Genomic DNA, 20,067 nt, shown 5'->3' with positions numbered 1-20,067 from the left:
AAAAAAATTCTTAGTATTTTTGTCTTGTTTTCAGATAAAATATCTAAAAATTCTTAAATTAAGATGCTTTTTCCTGATGAGCAAAACGACCCAAGAAAATTAGTCTAGTTTTTAGACCAAAAATATCACATTTAAGTGACTTTGTGCATAAAACAAGCAAAAAAATATCTGCCATGTGGTATGCAATTTTTTTTACATTTTTCTTGAATTGAGTGTTTAAGAAAAATGTTCAAGATTTTTTTGCTTACCCCATTGGCAGATTTTTTGCTTGTTTTAATGTTTTATGCTCAAAATCACTTAAATTTGATATTTTTTGGTCTAAAAACTAGACTTATTTTCTTGGGTTGTTTTGCTCATCAAGAAAAAGCATTTTAATTTAAGAATTTCTAGATATTTTTCCTGAAAACAAGAAAAAAATTCTAAGATTTTTTTTTGGAAATCATTTTTTTGCAGTCTAATATGCATTATATAAAATATCTATATTAAAGGAAAACGCCACCGTTTTTTATATTTAACTATGTTCTTACCTCAGCTTAGACGAATAAAAAAACGTGGCGTTTTTTTTTTTAAGCGGAAGAGCACTTAGTTTGCAGCACTTTGACTTCAGGCGCAGTAATATTGACGCAAGTTTGAGCAAGAGACGGAGTAGTCAGGAGTGATGATGTTACTGTGCGCCGAGGTCGAAGTGCTAAAAAACTAATTGCTCTTCCGCCATACAATATAGTTCAAATTTTTTATTCGCTTAAAAAATCTGCATCTTTTATTTTGTGGCACCACACTTACTTGTGTAACTACTCATGTAACAATCTTTAAATAGAGAAAAAGTATCTTTAAATAGCATGGGACTATTTTTGGGCACTGCGTAATATCACTACGCCTGCTGCAGTCATGTTACGACGGCAAAGTCCTCGATTTCTAGCCATATCTGCCTAGAAAATTGCTACTTTAAATTTTTCGTCGGTCTTAGTGCACGATGTAACTACAGGAGAGATACGTTTTAACTAGGAAAAATATCAAAACTCTTTGGTTATTTTTGAATGCGATGCTAATGGTCTAATCAGATTCAATGGATTATGCTAAGCTATGCTAAAAGTGGTACCGCCAGACCTGGAGATCAGCTGAATGGATTACAAAACCGTTAGAATCAAATGTTTAACTAGTGGAGCTGGAAAATGAGCATATTTTCAAAAAAAATGTCCCTTTAAAGCATTATTGTATTGCATATTATATATCATATAGCATCCAGTTAACAAAACTCAGGGAGAAGGATCAGGGTCTATGTCATCTGTTGCAGGACTCCATGTTTTGTTTGAAGATAACAACTTAGCTGTTTGGTTTAAAATGCTTTTCACTGGTAATGTCTAGTCTTGCATATCACGTGAACCAGACACTGGAGTCCCCTCCAAAACACAGTAAAGCGAATTTGCACCGTCAGGTCAAACTATTTAAGAACGTAAGGAATGGTTACAGTTATGTTTCCTTTTGAGCCAAACCATTCTCAGCTCAAGTGCATTATTTGAGCAAAGTAAACACAGTTTGTCTTAAAAACAAAAAAAAAACAAATAATTGTCCACCATAACGCTACCATCCACCATATGTCTGTAAACTCTTACCATACCAAGGCAAAGACTGACACATTTGCATTACATTCCAAAGGATGCTATTTTCAGCCACACAATGTTGCTGAAAATGACCCATTTAATCATACCGGCACAAAATGGAATGGTTATACAATAAGAACGGTTTGGCACGGTGATGGAAAAGCGGATAGATGCATAATGGCCCTGCTCATTGTTTGTGTGGTTTGTAAACATGTATTATTCTGATGTTCTGATCTACAAGGGCCTACGATCTGTAAATGAGAGGGTTTAAACACGCTGCTCTCGAAGGCACTGCTTTTGTCACCAACTATTACACTGGACTAATGAGAGGTTAGGTTTATCCTCGTGTGGTAGTTCGGGGCTTGCTGAGAAGAACAGCTCTCTCCTGCATGCTGTGATATAGTGTTGCAATATATGAAGAAGACTTTGTCTCACCCTGCCTTGTTTAGGTGGTGTTGGATTAAAAGTAATGTTAATACCAGGTGTAAACATGGGTCAGACATGTCGGAATGTGATCCCTAATGTCATATGATCAGTCATCAGTTATTTTATGGACTCTGTAATTCTTTCAGTCGTGTCTCTGAAGAAAAAATATAAAACGGAGAGGGAGAGAGAGAGCACGCGCAAAGGCACCCACTTCTAACAAGTCAATTATATGAGAGAGCACATCAAAGGCAGTTTCAGTCATCTCCTTCACTCTCAAACAAAAGACGCCCCCTTTGGCAAGGGCACGCAAACAGGTGCTAATCCTTGTCCGCTAGTGTGTAAAGTGAGGAACTGTCTGTTGCACCCACCTCACCCCCTCTTACTAATCTGCCTCAACCCCAGAGTCGCTGTGTGTTTGAGCTCTCAGGGCTCCTCACTAGCACCACAGACCTCAGGGGACCGCGTGCGAATCCTCGATAAGACGCTCGACTCCCTCATGCCTCATTAGAGGATCGGGCATGAAATGGCTCCTCTTTCCTTAAGGACTTTTAAAAGGTGTTGGGAGGGGGTGTATTGTTTTCTAAAACACTGGTGCAAGGCTTTGCTATGAATCACTTGAAATCAAAGTAACTTGTTTGAGTCATTGAAACCTTTGTGATGTGTGGCCCTCATACTTGATGCCAGTATGGTGAGCTTTGTTGGCAAACTATTTAAATATAATGGTGGGGAACAAAAGGTGGTAAGTACTTTTCGAGGCTTTTGGTACGCTGGACACATAAAAATTCTTAAACTAAGATGTATTTTCTTGATAAGCAAAATGACCTAGGGAAATAAGTCTAGTTTATAAAAACTATACAATTTAAGTGAATTTGTGCTTAAAACAAGCAAAATAATCTGCCAATGGGGTGAGAAAAAAATCTAAAAATAAGTGTTCTTTTTTCTTAAACACTTAATTTAAGCAAATTTTTCTCACCCCTTTGGCAGATAATTTTGCTTGTTTTAAGCACAAATTCACTTAAATTGTATAGTTTTCCACTAAAAACTAGAATTATTTTCTTAGGTCATTTTGCTTATCAAGAAAACACATCTTGATTTAAGAATTTTTAGATGTTTCTATTGAAAACAAGACTAAAATACGAAGTAAGAAAGTCATTTTTGCAGTGCATAACAGGAAAATGTACACTGCAAAAATGGTTTAGACTATGACTTAGTATTTTTGTCTTGTTTTTAGAAAAAAAAATCTAAAAATTCTTAAATTAAGATGCTTTTTCTTGATAAGCAAAACAACCCAAGAAAATAAGTCTAGTTTTTAGACCAAAAATATCAAATTTAAGTGATTTTGTGCATAAAATAAGCACAAAAAAAATGCCAATGGGGTAAGCAAAAAATTTAATATTTTTCTTAAACACTAAATTCAAGAAAAATTCAGATTTTTCTGCTTGTTTTATGAACAAAATCACTTAAATTTGATATTTTTGGTCTAAAAACTAGACTTATTTCTTGGGTCGTTTTTCTCATCAAGAAAAAGCATCTTAATTTAAGAATTTTTAGATATATTTTTACGGAAAACAAGACAAAAATACAAAATTTTGCAGTGTGGAGAGCTAAGATAATCAGAGCTATGTCCTGAAATTTTGCTTGGTGGTTGAAACAATGCTGAGATCTTCTGGAAGGTTCTCCAACCATGCAAACCACAGACACTAAAGGCTGAATCCCCAAAAAACTTTAACTCATTGAAGATTAAGGATTTCAGTTTTTGAAGACTGTAGTTTGGAATAAGCCATGTTGAGGATTTAGAAACCAATTACTGCATTTTGAAATAAAGCTGTTCGAAGCCTCTTTAAACAGGCGTAACGTGTTTCTATGTATTAATCGGCACCCGTGCTGTGCTCTTTGAAAAAAAATTGTCTGGCAAGGACTAAAAGTCTTGAAAGATCATACAGAGGACAGTTGTGTAGTATCTGTACAGTTGATGGCACTCATTGACTTCCATTCTACAAAAAGAAATACTATGGAAGTCAAAGGGGTTCCGTGAACTGTGGTTTCCATCTTTAATCAAAATATCCCATACAGGTTGAGTTTTGGATAAAGAATATTTTTAAAAAGGCACTTTGTGTTAGTATTTATACAGTAGTTTCACGGCGATGCCATAAAAGAACCATTTCTTTAGATTCCAACCTTTTACCACTACAAACAACCTTTTGGGAAACTGAAAGGGGGTTCTTCAGATGTTAAAGGTTTTTTATGGCACCATACAGCCAAAAAATATTCTTCTTTGGCATCAAATATACTATCCCTTTATTTTTAAGAGTGCATTCTAATGTTACTGTACTTCCTGTTGATATGGAAAAGTGTGCATAAGGTGTTAAATGAAGGGCAGGCACATAAATATTTTAGTTTCATCTTTCTGAAAGGAAAAGAAGATAAATGTATTCTGTATATTTGGTGAAAGTGAACTTCGTCGATGTGTTAGATTACACTATTATTTCGAATTTAGACTATAAAGGCTCAAATCTTTATGAACCGATCTCTTTAATAAGACTCTAATCCACAGTTGTCCTTTGGGATATTAGCAGCGAGCGAAGTAATATTAATAAAAACTAAACATTATAGTACTGTAGGTCCTTTGAACAAAATGAGCTGTGCTTTGGTCCTAAGTGTCTTTTTAAATGTAATGATCTTAGTTTATGCTAAATCTTAATGGTAATATCTCAGATAAACCAACAAACCATAACAGTTGAGAACCAAGAGCCCATTCTGAGGCGGTCGGAGACCAATTTAGTGAACTAAGCACAGTGGGCAGCTCTAACTGCATTATTAAACACAGATTTGCATTGTCTTTACATGTCGTAGTGTATTTTCAATTTTGTTTTTCCATTAACGCAAACCTGCCCTGTCATATAGTATGTTTTGGGATTAACAACATTTTTATTAATGGAGGTTTGATGGTGGTTCCTAATTGAGATATGATTTGGCTTGTGAAACATTTTATTAAGTTATTTAAAATGTATCACTAGAGAAATAAGGAATATGTTGAGGCATATTATTGTTATTTTGGTGTAAACATGGTAATTTTATGCTGTTTCACCATGTTTTTCCAGGTTTATCTCATGAGAATTTGTACATATTTTACGAGTTGGCTAATTCATATGAACTCATCCTGCAAAATCTTACGATTCTCCTGAAAAAACAATAATGAAACCCAATACCCTTACTCTGCCCCTACCCCCAATGTACGTAACAGGGGTCAAGGCAAATTTTACAAAAATGTGGTCGTATGAATTAATACGAATTAGTCAACTTGTGAAATTTTTACGAATTCTTGTGAGATAGCGTTGTTTTTTCTGTAGCTCATTGCTAATACAATAATTGCGAACATACACATACAATTCATACAGTGTGACTAGCAGAGTTGAGGAAAGTTACTTTTAAAAGTAATGCATTACAATATTAAGTGACTTAATTGCGTTACTTAGTTACTTTTCATGGAAAGTAATGCTTAAGTTACTTTTTAGTTACTTTTGCGTTACTTTTTCTTGGCTGAGGCTTGATCTCTTTCAGGCCTTGCAGGTGTTTTAACAGTATGACTGAAAAGTTCTGCATTCAGAAATGTCATATTTCATTACAAATATGTTGAGCTTTGGCCTGCCATCTCAGTTTCAGACTCAAACTGTTCCCACACAGGCATGTACGCATAGAGTGCATAATGTGACTACGTTTAGTTTAATTCAGTACATAATTTTTTAAAATCAAGTTAATTAAACTAAAAAAGTAACTTGCATTACTTTATAAAAAAGTAACTCAAATAGTATTGTGTACATCTAAAAAGTAATGCGTTACTTTACTCGTTAAAGGGACACCAGGCAAGTCTAAGTATTATTTCTCTATGCGCTCCCCCTAGTGTCTGGAAGTAAATGCTTTCAAACACACTGTCGTAAAAACAAACTGCTGTCCCTCCCCCCTCGCAACCCAGTTTATCAGCTAGTTTCCAATGCAGTTATGTCTATCTCAGTTAGGTAAGTAATGTTTCCTTTCCAACTGATTTTTTATTTTTATTTTGTTGTCATGCATAATAGTATTTTTACTGTGAACGACCGATATGAACGAGGCAAACTACTGCTTTCGTGTTATATATATATATATATAGACAAGCAAAGGGAAAACGTCATTCGCCCAGATTAACTTATATATATATAGGGTGACCATACGTGCCATTCTTCCCGTATGCGTCCTGGCCAGGATTTCGGTGCGTCTTCTGAAAGTCGTATTTGTTGACTGGCAAGTGGGGTTTTCATTCGTCCTGTAATGAGTCATTTAACCATATACCGACGTACGAAGATGATTTATTAACATAAAAATGCTGCCTTGTGTCCCTTTAATTCAGAAAAGTAATATTATTACGTAATGCACGTTACTTGTAATGCGTCACCCCAACACTGGTGACTAGTGTCTTAATTACCAACAATTGTGAGAGGTGACCTCTGCTGATCTTTTTCATCACAGGGTGACCTAAAAATTTTGGACACTAAAACCCGGGATTTCACAGGAAGTCAAATACCTCCACCGTTTGGCCCAACCAAGAGTTTTGGTTCCTTTGGTGGTTTTGTCACCCTGTTGGCTTACTTGCTGGGAGACTGCTGACATTAGTTTTGCATTTTGTTTGTTTATTCTTAACACCATTCCAATATAAACCTTATGGCTTATTCATGCGAGAATCGGTTATTTCAAACACTAGTTGATCCATGTTGGGGGAGGGCCAATTTGGCCTCTCCAATTTACCTAACCTGCATGTTTTGGCCTGTTGGAGGAAACCGGGGTACCCGGAGTAAACACACACTGACACAGGGAGAACATCCAAACTCCACACAGAAAGAGCACCTGACCTAGCTGGGGTTCAAAGCGGGGACCTTTTCGCTGTGAGGCAACAATGCTACCCACTGAGCCACTGTGCCGTCCCACTTAACATTTTGACTTAAAGAGACATCACTGTTTCAATTTTATAGGTGTGCTGTGCTGCGTGCACTTGATGATGCTCGTGATATATTGCAAATTCCTTGTGTAATATCAAACTCTTGCTCTTGGGCCATTTTATGTAAAATGAAAAAGCATGTCTAGTTTAATATGATGCTACATTGACAGTCAATGAATATAATCAATTCATAATCTATTTATGAGGACAATGAAATGTGCAATAATACTATAGCTTCTATTATACATCTATACAATTTCTTTAAGAATTATGCAAGTCTTCCTTGTAAAGCTGATTTGTAAAAAAAGTGCTATATAAATAAATGTGACCTGACTTGACGGCGCAGAAGCGCAAACATTATCTCTGCATCTCTAGTATATACAGCTTACCACAAATAAGCACTGAACTTCTTCACAAAGAGAAACTTTGGACCTAGCAGGCACACTGTGTACTCCTGAGAATAAAGGGATACAAATGACCTTAAATTGCCTGAAACACAGGTGTCTCATCATTGGAGTTCTTGCAGCAATGTGAACTTCACAACTAGCTTCCAATAATGTGAAAATGATCTGTACCGGATCCAAGCATGGTATCCTGGCTCCCAGCAATAACTTGAAATAGGATTAAAGACAGATCCATGGAAACAAGCTGTCAGACGCTTTAAACAGCATCTCATTTATGGTAGTCTGTTCACAACTTCAAACTTAAGGTACAGTACCACTTTAAGTGGCTGGACGCTCACTGTCCCTCATGCTCGAGGAGTCCTTGCAGATGCGACTAGAAAAGCCAGATACATTAGCAATGGGCGCTTTGTTATTATAGTTCAATATTCTATTTGTGTGGTAATGGAGAAAGCGAAGGAAAGAAGGGCAGATATGAATTGAGATTGAGTTTTGTAACTGTTTGTTTTGCCATCCTTTATTGAGTTCTGTGCCAAACTGTGTTTCTGTTTGTTCCTGCTTATTGATTTTTATTGGTCTCAAGGTTTCAAGATTCAGCATTTAACCCATTAGTTAAGCTGTGCGGCTGCCTTTTGAAATGAATGACCATTATTATGGGAGAGGAATGTTAATGGCACATTTGTGCTTTTATTTGTTCTAAGGTCTGTTAGGTCTTGCTTGGTTTCTTAAACAAAATCTTTAATGAAATCTTAATTAAATTTTATTGAGGTAACGATTGTCTCTTACAAAAAACATTGTCGGAGTAGGCAAACTATGAATGAAGAATGAGTGCAGCAACAGAATGGCTGTGTCCAAAATAACCCCCTATACCATCATTCACTATTCCCTAAAGTATTTCATTGATATAGACCACATACGCCATAGGACTTACGCACAACTATAATGAGTCCTTTAGTCTCTCAAACTTTAATCTCATTGACTTGTTATGTTTCAGAGATTTGAGGTCCACCAGGATCCAATGATGAGCGTGGCCCAAATGGTGCGAGCTGGAGGTGGTGTGTGGATGGCCTTCTCCGAAGGTTCCTCTATACGACTGTTTCATACCGAGACATTGGAGCACCTACAGGAGATCAACATATCCACACCCGCCTCTTTTCACAACCCCAGTGAGTATCTCCCCACCCCTGAAAATACAAAATTCACGTGTTTGATCTTCTTTTTGAATCTTTCCTTAATATGATACAAAGGTAATGATGAAGTTCTCCATAAATGGTTCCTGTATGGCTGTCCTGGGATATACCGTGAATAAGTAGCTAACTTAAGACCCCGCTGAGCAGAAATGGAGCTGCGGCAGAAAAGTCACATATAGGCACAATGCCACAGACAAAGCTTTCTGTTCTGAATGTTGCCATGGCGATGCTTTTGTCATGACTCCAGCAGCCATGGCATGTGCCAGCATTTGGCATGTTTCTTTATCCGACCCTTATTTTTAACTTTCCTTTGAATTCACCTTTATCTCCCTCTGGTGCTCTCAAATTTTGCTGTCTTTTCAAATTTGTTATGCTCCATCCCCCCTACAGTTAGATGAAATAATTATTAACCAAAGCCAGTGTCTTTGCTCCCTGTCTGTGAAAGGAGCTTGTGTAAACACTCATTATATGAGCCAGGACACCGACAAGCGTGCTTTGTAAATGGTCTAATATCTGCAGAGCAAATTGTCACTTCAGTGCAATTCAATGTCACACATCCGGCTATATAAAGAGAAATATGGGTGGCACTGCTTCAGTAGCTTGCAGAATTCTCCGGAGCAGAATAACTCTTCAGACTGTCTGATAACGTTTGATTTCACTTGAACTCGATGTCCACATTTAACAAAAAAAAAAACATGAATCTCCTGTTGTCGCAGACAATTGCCATCAAGCGGAATGAAAAGATGGCGGCTGTACAAAAACCCAAAGGAGCTATATCAGACTTCAGGAACTGGCCAGTGAATGTTAATGTCAACTGGTTTCCTGCAACAGCCCGGTGTCATTATGATGCGTTAACACCAACCAAACGCGAATAGAGCGTCTGGCGTGAAATAATTTCAATGTTAAGTCAATGTAAAGACGCAATTACGCGCGTCTGGAGGTCTTGCGGCCCAAATGAGGCGTCTAGATTGCGCGAATCACGAGTTGAAAAATCTGAACTTCGGCTCAAAATTCGCGCTGCATTAACCAATCAGGAGCTTGCTCTTGTAGTGATGTTATTACAGGAAGCGAGTGGATGTTGCGATTTTCCGCGGAATGTCTCAAATTACTATATTTTCACGCACGAATGAAGCGCGTAAACTCTAAGGGCTCTATCTTGCACCCAGCGCAATTGACTTTGTCAGTGACGCATGTATCATTCGTATTTTGCACCGGCGTTTTTCCCTCCAGAGACGCACGTCGGCAAACTAGGGAATGAACTTGCGCTCCCTGGGCGGTTCAGCGCAAAAAAAGAAGGCGTGTCCCGGCGCAAACCATCCCTGATGCTATTTTGCAGTTTCAAAAACAATTGCGCCACTGACCAGAAAAAACTAGTCTGAAGTCAGTGGCGCGTTGCACGTTGTTCATTATGCTATTTTAAGGGCGCATGCTTGACCATAATGTATAGCGTGCACAACGCGCGCACACTTTGCTTATCTAATCTAAACAGATGCAACAGTTATTTTTTGCAAATCATAAATTGTTACAATAAAAAATATTTAAGACATGAGATAAGGGAAATCATTGTGTTGAGCATCGTGGTGATAGTTTTTATTTATTTTGTGTGGCTGTATTAAAAAACTATCATGCAAATAACGATTAAAATATTTTCATAAGTTTGTTGTGTGGCTGTATTACGTTTATTTTATGTAAATAATAATTAAAATGTTTTCATAAGAAACCTTAATGTATGTGAACTTGATTTGTAAGTGTACTTTGGGGTTGGACTGCTTGCGTTTCTTGGCTTTCAGCAGTGAGGGTGGACGCAGCGATGTCCTCTGCTGGCATCAGGTCCTGTATAGAGGCAGATCCACCTTCCGTTACACGGCGTGGCCGATTTATGCTGGCAAGCTTGGGATTCCCCCGTCTCCTGACATCATTGTAGTGCTTGCGGCGCAACGTCCTGGGGATGCCAGCTGATGAGACAATTGCGGCTATTTCCTCCCACGCCTGTTTAACCGACGCTGATTTGGGCGCCATACAAAACAACTTCTCTGCCTTTGACTGCTCTTATAAGAACGTGGGTCTCCTCGGCTGTGAACCGCTTTTGGCGTGCGCCTGGTAAATCCGTCATAATAATATCAACCCGCCATGGAACTTGTGCACTTGCTTTTAAAGGAAATGTTGGATGACGTTGGTTTATTTGACGTTACGCCCAAACCACACCTATGAATAATGAACCTACTTCAGACCACCCCTTATTGATTTGCGCCTGGCACAAGAGTTATTTCTCCCGCCTGGAAAATAGCAACAGCGTCCAAGATCCGCCCACAAAGTCACTTTTGCTTTGCGCTTCGCACTTGCGTTTCAGATTGTTAAAATAGGGCCCTAAATGTTCAATCGTCCAACTACTCGCAAACAGTGCGTTTTTGCCGCATCTACCGCCTTTGGTGTGAATCCAACATTAGAGGACCCGAGAAACAAAGGGAAAAACCCCGCCTTACAATTTTTTTACAGCTGTATTTTTAAAGACATTCAAAGCCGAAATGGCCAGTGCTGTGGCAATGATGTCTAGAAAGTTCAGTGACCCCAAGGCTATTGTCGAACTTAGGCAGGCAGATGCATTTAGATCTGTAATGCAGGTTTCCTGAACTGCACTTCCAGGTAATGGAGGAAAAGCTTCACAGACTACAGAGCATAAAAGCAAAAATAAGCTTTGGCAGATGCTGCTTTCCCATACCGTCAGTTCTCCTGAATATGTTAATACACAGACATCACATATAGATGGTTTCAGCAGTAATAACATAAACAAATGGCATTCGTGGAACAAACATAACTTCGGTAAACTTTGCAAAGAATCAATAACAACACAGTCCTTTTAGAGTAGTTTATTTCTGAATAACAGGCAAAATAAACAAGTGTGTCCGATGAAAACTGATGTGGTTGTTTCAGTAGTGGTCTTAAATAGGTGATGGTTGATAAATTAAATGGATAGTTCACTCCAAAATTAAAATTCTGTCATCATTTACTCACCCTCAAGTTGTTCCAAACCTGTACAAAGGAGGATATTTTGAGCAATGTTTGTAATTTGGTGCTTCAAAACTGCTTGATTACAAATGAAGAGTTTGGTTCCAAAACGCCTATAAAAAAATAGTTACCACCAAATTCAGTATTGTATCAGGTCAGTATCACACAATTCGATATCCGCTGTGTTATTCTGTCATCTTTTCTCCTTTTTTTCCCCCAAAACACGATAAACGCCAGTCCTCCTTCTCTGCAGAATGCAATAAATCCGCTTAACCAATCACAGCGCACCATTCCACGCATTGTAAACAATAATGGTGGCGTGTTGAATACACACAGAATCCTAGTTTTCCTCATTTACTTTGTACTTCGTGATCAACAAACAAACAAACAAAAAAACAATACTTTGATGGCATTGATAAACCTGTGGTGGTTTTCTGTGGCGGGGAAGAAAGCCAATCAGGCAAAAGAAAAATGCCGACTGTTGCTTGTTCTCACATGACAGCATCAAACTTCTGTCATGCTAACACATTGACCCCAGGGGATCATATGAAAAACTTTCCATTATTTTACGCGAAGTCAACTAAAATTGAGCAGGACCAAACATTTTACAGCTGATCGCTGTCAAAAAAGTTTAGCGACGACATCCCAAGGATGACATCAGCAATGACAGTGTTCTTAATATGACAAAGTAAGTGTTTTGATTAATGCCATTAATGTTTTTTTATCAATGTATACCAGTATTCAACTAAATTAATATAACATGGCAAAGATGAATGCACATTTATATATTGATTCATTTTTGCATTTTGCGGAAACAATAATCCGTTTTTATAATAAATCTTTGAAAATGTTGAATTTTTATGTTCTTATAACCTAAAGATGCTATGTGAAAGTTTGTAACAGAAAATAGTAGTGTTCATCATGTCACTTTTTTGGTATAGAAAACAAATTAGTCGAAATGGATTTATTGCGTTTTGGAACCAAACTCTTCAAATATTCCTCTAATGTTACTTGGTGTTCAGCAGAACAAAGACATTTTGGATTTACTTTAGTTCATTTCAAAGTCACTGGTTGTTCTGCATTTTTTTTCTTCTCTTTAGTTGGGACATTCAGACATGAAAAACTAGATGCTTAAAAGTCATTTTTCTTCAGTTATCAAAACCTTTGAGTCATTGTCTTTAAAGGGGACAGAGAATGAAAAACCATTTTTACCTTGTCTTTGTTGAATAATGGTAGTCTACCCGCATTCACAAACATACAAAAAGTGCTAAACATGCTAAACATCTCAGTCTCATAGTAATTCCTCTTTTAGAAATGTCAGCCAGAAAACAGCCCAATCTGAAAAACTGATGCTTATGACATCACAGGCATCTAACTGCCCCTCCACTTTAAAATAATTGGCTACATTTTTTGAGTGGCAGCAAAGTCAGCCAATCAGTAATAAGATTGCAAGTTAAGCCAGTAGGGGGAGCCAAATAGGTGCAAAACCACTTGTTTAAAATCGCCCGCCCTTATAGAGCTATCTGAGAGAGGTTTTTAGGAAGCTTCTAAGGCATTACAGACCCAAACAAAAAAATGTTTGTCTACATGTCACATCACAGAACAAGGATAAATACCTTGTTCAATCATTCTATGTCACCTTTAACTTTATTAATAGGATATGCAATACTACTTCATGTTAATCTGTATTTCATCCCTAACCCTTGTGTTTTCAACATCCTATTTATTCAGCATTCATACGTGCACAACTTATACAGCTGCTGATTTTTGTGACAATTTGTTATTTGAGCTTTTGAACAGGAAAAAATGCATAATGATAAATGTTTGACAGCTGCTGACATTTTCATGTAACGTTGTTACTTTTACATGACCTTCTGCAGAATAACTTCCATGCTGCAGATACTTCATTTAAACATCAAATGCTCAACCTAAAGACAGAAATCAAATAGATGCTTGGCAGTCACTCACTATAATTTGATCTTGTGACCCTCTTCTAGACATGGAGATCCAGGATCAGGGATTTGAATTCTGCAAATAAAGTCATTTGCTTTCTTTATAATCTGTAATCTTAAATGTTTTTATACCTGAACGTTAAAGTATTTTACCACGTGTAACACACACGTGAGAAAAACAATAGCAAGGACAAGATAATTAGCAGTGTGTTGACTTTAATTTGAGTTTCAGCTCAAAAACAATGACTGTACTGTAGATAAAAGCAGAATGATGTCGAGAATAATTTTAATCTTTCAAAAGGATAAAAAATACAGTAAATCAATAAAAGCATGTTGTCATAATCACTTAGTGAATAAAAAAGTTTTTTTTGTAATCAATATTTTTTTTGTCTTTTAAAGATCAAAAGAGCCTACGAGTCACAAGTCTGCTGATTTGCCAGGGGTTGTTGTGGGTGGGTACAGCCCAGGGTATTATCATCACCTTGCCTGTGCCCAAACTGGAGGGTATTCCCAAAATTACAGGTATGGACATGGGGGTTACACCTTTTCCTTTAGTTTCCTCCATTATGATAGTACAACTAAAACATTTAACTAATACGGTTTTATTTATTGAATATTTTATAACCCTTATACCTTCCAAACCTGTGTACTGGATTTTTGGAAAATTAAGTGAATTAGCAGTGAGTAACTGAGATACACAGCTCTGCAAAAGACTCTGAAATTGTTTTGAGTTTTTTTTACAGTATGTACTCTTTATTGGTATGTGTTTAGGCATTGGAATATTGGAACACTTTTTCCAAATTCCAAATAAATTATTTGCATTTTTCCTGCAAATGAAAATTGTACAAACTGGTCAAAGTGCAATGTTTTCAGATCTTAAATACTGCAAAGAAAGAAACGTTTTTACATATTTTGAACAACACAATATTAATGCATGCATTAACGAAGAGGTAAAAAATAAATATTTGATGAAATAACATTTTTATAGCTTTCATGTGCATGCATTCAGTCTTTCACATTGCTGTCAGCGGACTTTATGACACTCCATAGTTTTGCATTTGTTGATATATAATAGGTCTAGTGATAATATGGGTGATAATATAATAGACTGCCGAAGGAATGACATATTTTTGTAGGGGAACCCCGGAAGTTAGCGGGACACAGCCCATTTATTTTTCCCATAGACTTTTGGATTATTGCAAAAAGTAAGCTCTGAGTTTTACTATAATTTATGACATAAACTTTTGTTAAACTTATTTTTTGCAATAACCTAAAAGCAGTGGCAGCTCATGACTGCTCAACCGAGGGGCGCTAATTCAAAATAAGTGTTTGGAGTGTCGAGAAATCCTGTTTGCATCACGTGTTTTGTCAAAATAAGGGCCTGCTGCACACGCGTCAAAACCGTTTGTGATAAAAGAGACGCTCACGTTCACAAAATACAAGCAAGACACTCCCTTAACAGTAAATTGTTTACATGTTTATCTGAATAATTTGGTGCCTATTTTCATGAATCACAAGATAATGTAAAACCATAACAATATTTTCTGTAAAATTTTTGATTTCCTGTTGTCCAAATTAATCAGTCTCAATTCTGTTACTGTCAAATTCTGTTACCAAGGAAGAGTAAAAGCGACAGTCAATGTATGTGGGAGAGAAAGTGTGTGTTTCTCAGTTACGCATATGTTATTTTTTGCAAAATCGTGATTTTATTTCACGGTTTAAATGCATATTTATTGATTCTTATGTGTTTTACTGTGGTACAGGTAAAGTGATGATGTCTCTCAACTCTCACTGTGGACCTGTGGATTTCTTAGTTGCTATTTCCAGTACTCTGTCACCGAATCTCCTAAAGCGAGATTCTGTCGTGGAAGGGCCCGATTCTGCTTGCGGTGCCGAGGATCGCAGCGATTCCTCCCAAGAGTCTCTCCAGCAGGCCTGCGTGTCTGCCCATGTAGATGGCAAAGCAAAGGGACGGGGCTTGTTGCTACAGTACCGCCTCCGCTCCACCTCGGGGTTGCCCGGGCGACCGTTAACCGCACGGGGTGACGAAGCCTCGGATTCGTCTTTAGAATCACTGGAACACATCATGGAAGACGGATCGATTTACGAACTCAGCGACGACCCAGATATGTGGGTCAAGGGACGGCCCTGTGAGAGAGACGGGGTGAGGAGAGATCGGGTTACCTCTGTGGGAGTCATCTCGGGGGGAAAGGGTTTTCGCAGACTGAGGGAAGGTTCACAAGTGGTCACAACAGAAAACACCCTTATGATATGGCAGCTCCCTCTCGCTGTTTGAGCAAAAGTGATGTTAACTTTACATTTGTTTGGTACAAAATGAGTCTCAGGACTTTACATTGCATCATTATTATAAGGAAAGAATAAATGGGGATACCAAGAAAGCAAATATTGTGTCAAGATGTCCATGTAGTTAACATCTCAGACAGCAGAGTTCAACATCATCAAATGCTTGACTGTTCAAACTGAATATTTCCTTGTGGGACGCAGTCAGGTCAAGCTGATTTTCTTCCATTTGGAATTCACCACGGAGAATTCCACGGAACAGCTGACGGGTCTTTATATTCCCCAGCGTCTGAAGAAATCATATCAGCAGAAGGCGAAAAGCAAAGTGAATGGGGGTTTCTACACTTCCTCAAGATTTTCTTCTCACCCCGTGACTCTTGATAATGTGAACACGCAATTCTTGTTAAAAGTCAAGTCTGGGCAGGACAGAACGGGGCGAGTGTTAAAAGCTCATGAAACGGTTTTAAAATGTTTGACAGGGCCTACACGATCTTCTTTGATGGGGATTGTAAAGCCTTATTAGAACTCTTTTACTGGACACCTATTTTTTCTCGGACGTGACCAGGAAACGTTTTCACCATAAGTTAGCCGTTTGAAACATCCACTTAAATCTCTATTACTTAACAAGCAGATTCATTAGCAGCTTGTGTTAGAAAAATACAAGCATCACTGATTACAGGAATATTGTGGAGGTTCAACTGGTTTTGTTAAAAAGGTACTGTATTCAGATCCATTTTAACAGATTCAGTAGTCGACCATAAGGATTTGTGCCAGGCATTTTATTATATAGGGTAAAAGGGAATAGATTGTTGCGTTTTGGTACAAACAAATGAATAATTCATTAATACATAAATATAATTTCAATATGAATTTAATGAACAATTATCTACCTTTGCAGATGTTACTGAGCCTTTACTGAGCAAACAGAAAAGATAGTTTGAGGAAACTGGTTTAATGATTTAATTTAAACTTAACATTAAAATCCAATTTCTTTAACAATATATAATGTTTTATATTTCATACCTCACCACTGTTGTCATCATTCATTTTTCACAGCGTGTAACATGAATTTGGTACTGCAAGCTTTTGTCTTAAATGGATGGTTTAACCAAAAATGTAAAACTTTATCATTATTTACTCACCCTCATGTCAATTGAATTTCTAATGGCCTTCATTGTTCTTTAGAACCCAAATGCAGCTAAAAAAGTGACCACCTCAGTCCCCACCCACTCCCATACAGTAGTTACCAATACCCTTTAAGCTTCAAAATTAAATAATAACTCCAATTGACTTGTGTCGTATATTTTAAGTGTCCTGTAGACATTTGTGGCACTGGACCACTAAACTAGTCATAAGTCACCGGTATATTTGAAGAGTTTGGTTCCAAAACACAATAAATCCATTTTGACTAATTTCGGTAAAAACGTGTTTTCTATACCAAGAAAGTGACAAGATGAAAACCACTATTTTCAGTTACAAACTTTCACATAGTTTAGTTTAGTTTAGTTTAGTCTAGTTTTATTTATAGCATCTTTAGGTTATAATAAGATAAAAAATTCAAAACCATAATTAGATTTTCAAAGATTTATTACAAAAAATAAATGACAAGGTTTTTTTTCAAAATGCTATAAATCTATTAAATCAATATATAAATGTGCATTCATCTTTGCCATGTTATATTCATTTAGTTGACTAGTGGTATCACAAAAAATAAACATTAATGTCATTAATAAAAACACTTACTTTGTCATATTAAGAACACTGTTATTAATGCTGTTATCCATGGGACGTCGTCGCTGAACTTTTTTGACAGCGATCAGCTGTAGAATGTTTTGATCCTGCCAGATTTTCATTGACTTTGAGTAAAATAATGGAAAGCTTTTCATAAGATGCCCTGGGGTCAATGTGTTAGCATGACAGAAGCTTGATGATGTCCTGTGAGAACAAGCAACAGCCGGCATTTTTCCGTCTCCCGAGTGCCTCTCACATAAATTATTTGATTTTGATGGCTTACGTTTCTTTCCCGTCACAGAAAACCACCACAAGTATTATTTTGTTTTTGTTTGTTTGTTTATCACGAAGTACAAAGTAGATGAGGAATGGCGCCGCCATTATTGTTTATAAGGCGTGTAATGGTGCGCTGTGATTGGTTGAGCGGATTTATTGCATTCTGCAGAGATGGAGGACAGGCGTTTATTGCATTTCAGAAAAAAAAGGGAGAAAAGATGACAGAATAACATGGCGGATATTGGATTTTGGGTAAAATTTACTTTTTAACTCTTTCACCGCCAGCGTTTTTAAAAAAAGTTGCCAGCCAGCGCCAGCGTTTTTCATGATTATCACCAAAGTTTAATGCCTTCCAGAAAATGTTATTCTTTAAATAAATAAACATACAATATACCAAATGAAAGAACAGACCCTCTGCTTTCAAACAAAAAACCGTTTCATCCTACCTTCAGTGGTTCTTTTGTAATCAGCTTTTGAATATGGGTAGGTTTTTGCAAAAACACCATATTTTGAGCAAAAAGCAAAAATAATTCCATTTTTGTGACGGACTTTTCATAGAGATCCCATTCAGAGCGATCTTTAAAACAGACACGGACATGCAGCAGCTTGCCATAGGGCAATACTTCCGGTTTTAAAAAGTTGCGGAATGGCGCCACCTGGTGGATAATAGCGGTATTCCGGAAAGACGGAAAATCTCGTCATTGGCGGGGAAGCGTTTTCTCTTAATTGACGAGATATCTCGTCAATGGCGGGGAAAGAGTTAAAACTGATCAAATTCAATACTGATTTTGGCGGTAAATAATTTTTTTTAATGCCGCTTATCGTGTTTTGGAACCAAACTCTCAATAGCAATAGCCAACAATACATTGTATTGGTCAATATTATAATTTTTTGTGCCCAAAATCATTGGATATTTAGTAAAAATCATGTTTCATGGAAATATTTTCTAAATTGTTTACCGAAAATATAAATTAAAAAGTAACATTAGCAATATGTGTAAGATTGTCTAAGATTTTTTGCACCCTCAGATTCCAGTTTTTTTTTAAATAGTTGTATCTTGGCCAAATATTGTCATATTTTAACAAACCACATTATAATATCAAGCTTATTATCTGAAAAACAAGTTGGGGGTTCAAATGACATAACATGGAGTAAATGGTGACAAAATATTTATTCTAGGGTGAACCGTCCCTTTAAATTGTTTTTTATTTGCATAATAACAAATGAAACATTTACAAAGTCCATACTATCCCACTGATTATAATAACTGTAGAGTTTACAACAGTCATGCATTGTTTGGATGTAAAAAATTAAAGTGAATTCAGTTTAACATGAATAATACAAACTACATTACTGTACATGTATGTGTTCATAACGTAACTACTTGAAGTTTCCATTTGTGCCCCAAATGCACTGAAACGTTAAAACATTTTATGCTAATAAAATCGTCTCACATTATTGTCAATGCACTGTTAATAAATAAGAATAAGCTTTAAATATCAGTGCCTTTTCTTGTTTTTTTTTTTTTTTAAATGATTTTTATGTGAAACCTCTGTTATCTGTGCAAATATTAGTTATAAAGTGTGCAAAATAGTAGAGCAAACTTATATCCAGAATAGTCTTGGTTTCTAAGCTGTCGAATTTATGCAGACCCTCGCATTTTTTCATCTCTTGTTGACCTGCGGAAAGGCAAAAATCCTTGTGATTACATAGAGTTTACTCAAAGATCGTGGATAAGCGTGATGCATTAAATGACATGCACACTGGAAAAAGCCAAGGAGCTGCAATAAAAGGTCAGAACTGAATAAATTGATGCGTGTTGGGACAGTGAGAAACTCAATGCAACCGCCAAAACATCTTAGATTTAAAACTTTTATTAGAGTTTAAGACTGTAAGGTTTTTAATAGGGCTTGCTTTGGTTTTTAGTTATTTATTGTGTGAATGCTCCTAATTTTACTGCATCCTTATTTCCCAAATGCATTAATACCTCATAACACATCATAAAAGTGGTCCTTGATTCAAAACCTTTTAAAACCCCACAACTATGAAGTATTATAAAATAAAGTGATGCTTTTTCCCTTGGTACTTATGCTGCTCTGCAATGTTATTATTTCAAATAAAAAAACAATAAAAAAATAACCATGCTATTTCCACTTCCCTCAATTTATTATTGGTTTACCCCTTTATACTTTTGCTGTCAATGCAACACACAAA

General features: G+C 36.8%; 1 protein-coding gene across 6 annotated transcripts in view; it reads left to right on the top strand.

Moving 5' to 3' along the window:
- The window catches only part of arhgef10la (Rho guanine nucleotide exchange factor (GEF) 10-like a), a 172,205-nt gene extending 152,853 nt beyond the window's left edge, over nucleotides 1–19,352 (top strand). For all 6 annotated transcript variants that reach the window (XM_073811800.1, XM_065241163.1, XM_073811799.1 and 3 more), the window contains 3 exons: nucleotides 8,392–8,563; nucleotides 13,945–14,067; nucleotides 15,309–19,352. In XM_073811800.1, coding sequence (XP_073667901.1) covers nucleotides 8,392–8,563; nucleotides 13,945–14,067; nucleotides 15,309–15,841 — 828 coding nt within the window. In that variant the 3' untranslated portion in view covers nucleotides 15,842–19,352. The remainder of the gene's footprint in view (nucleotides 1–8,391; nucleotides 8,564–13,944; nucleotides 14,068–15,308) is intronic.
- Nucleotides 19,353–20,067: the final 715 nt, after the last annotated feature.

The sequence above is a fragment of the Paramisgurnus dabryanus genome, chromosome 14, assembly GCF_030506205.2.
Source record: "Paramisgurnus dabryanus chromosome 14, PD_genome_1.1, whole genome shotgun sequence".
NCBI lineage: Eukaryota > Metazoa > Chordata > Actinopteri > Cypriniformes > Cobitidae > Paramisgurnus > Paramisgurnus dabryanus.
Note: the sequence above shows the minus strand (reverse complement) of the source record. Positions and strands in the feature narration are given on the sequence as shown.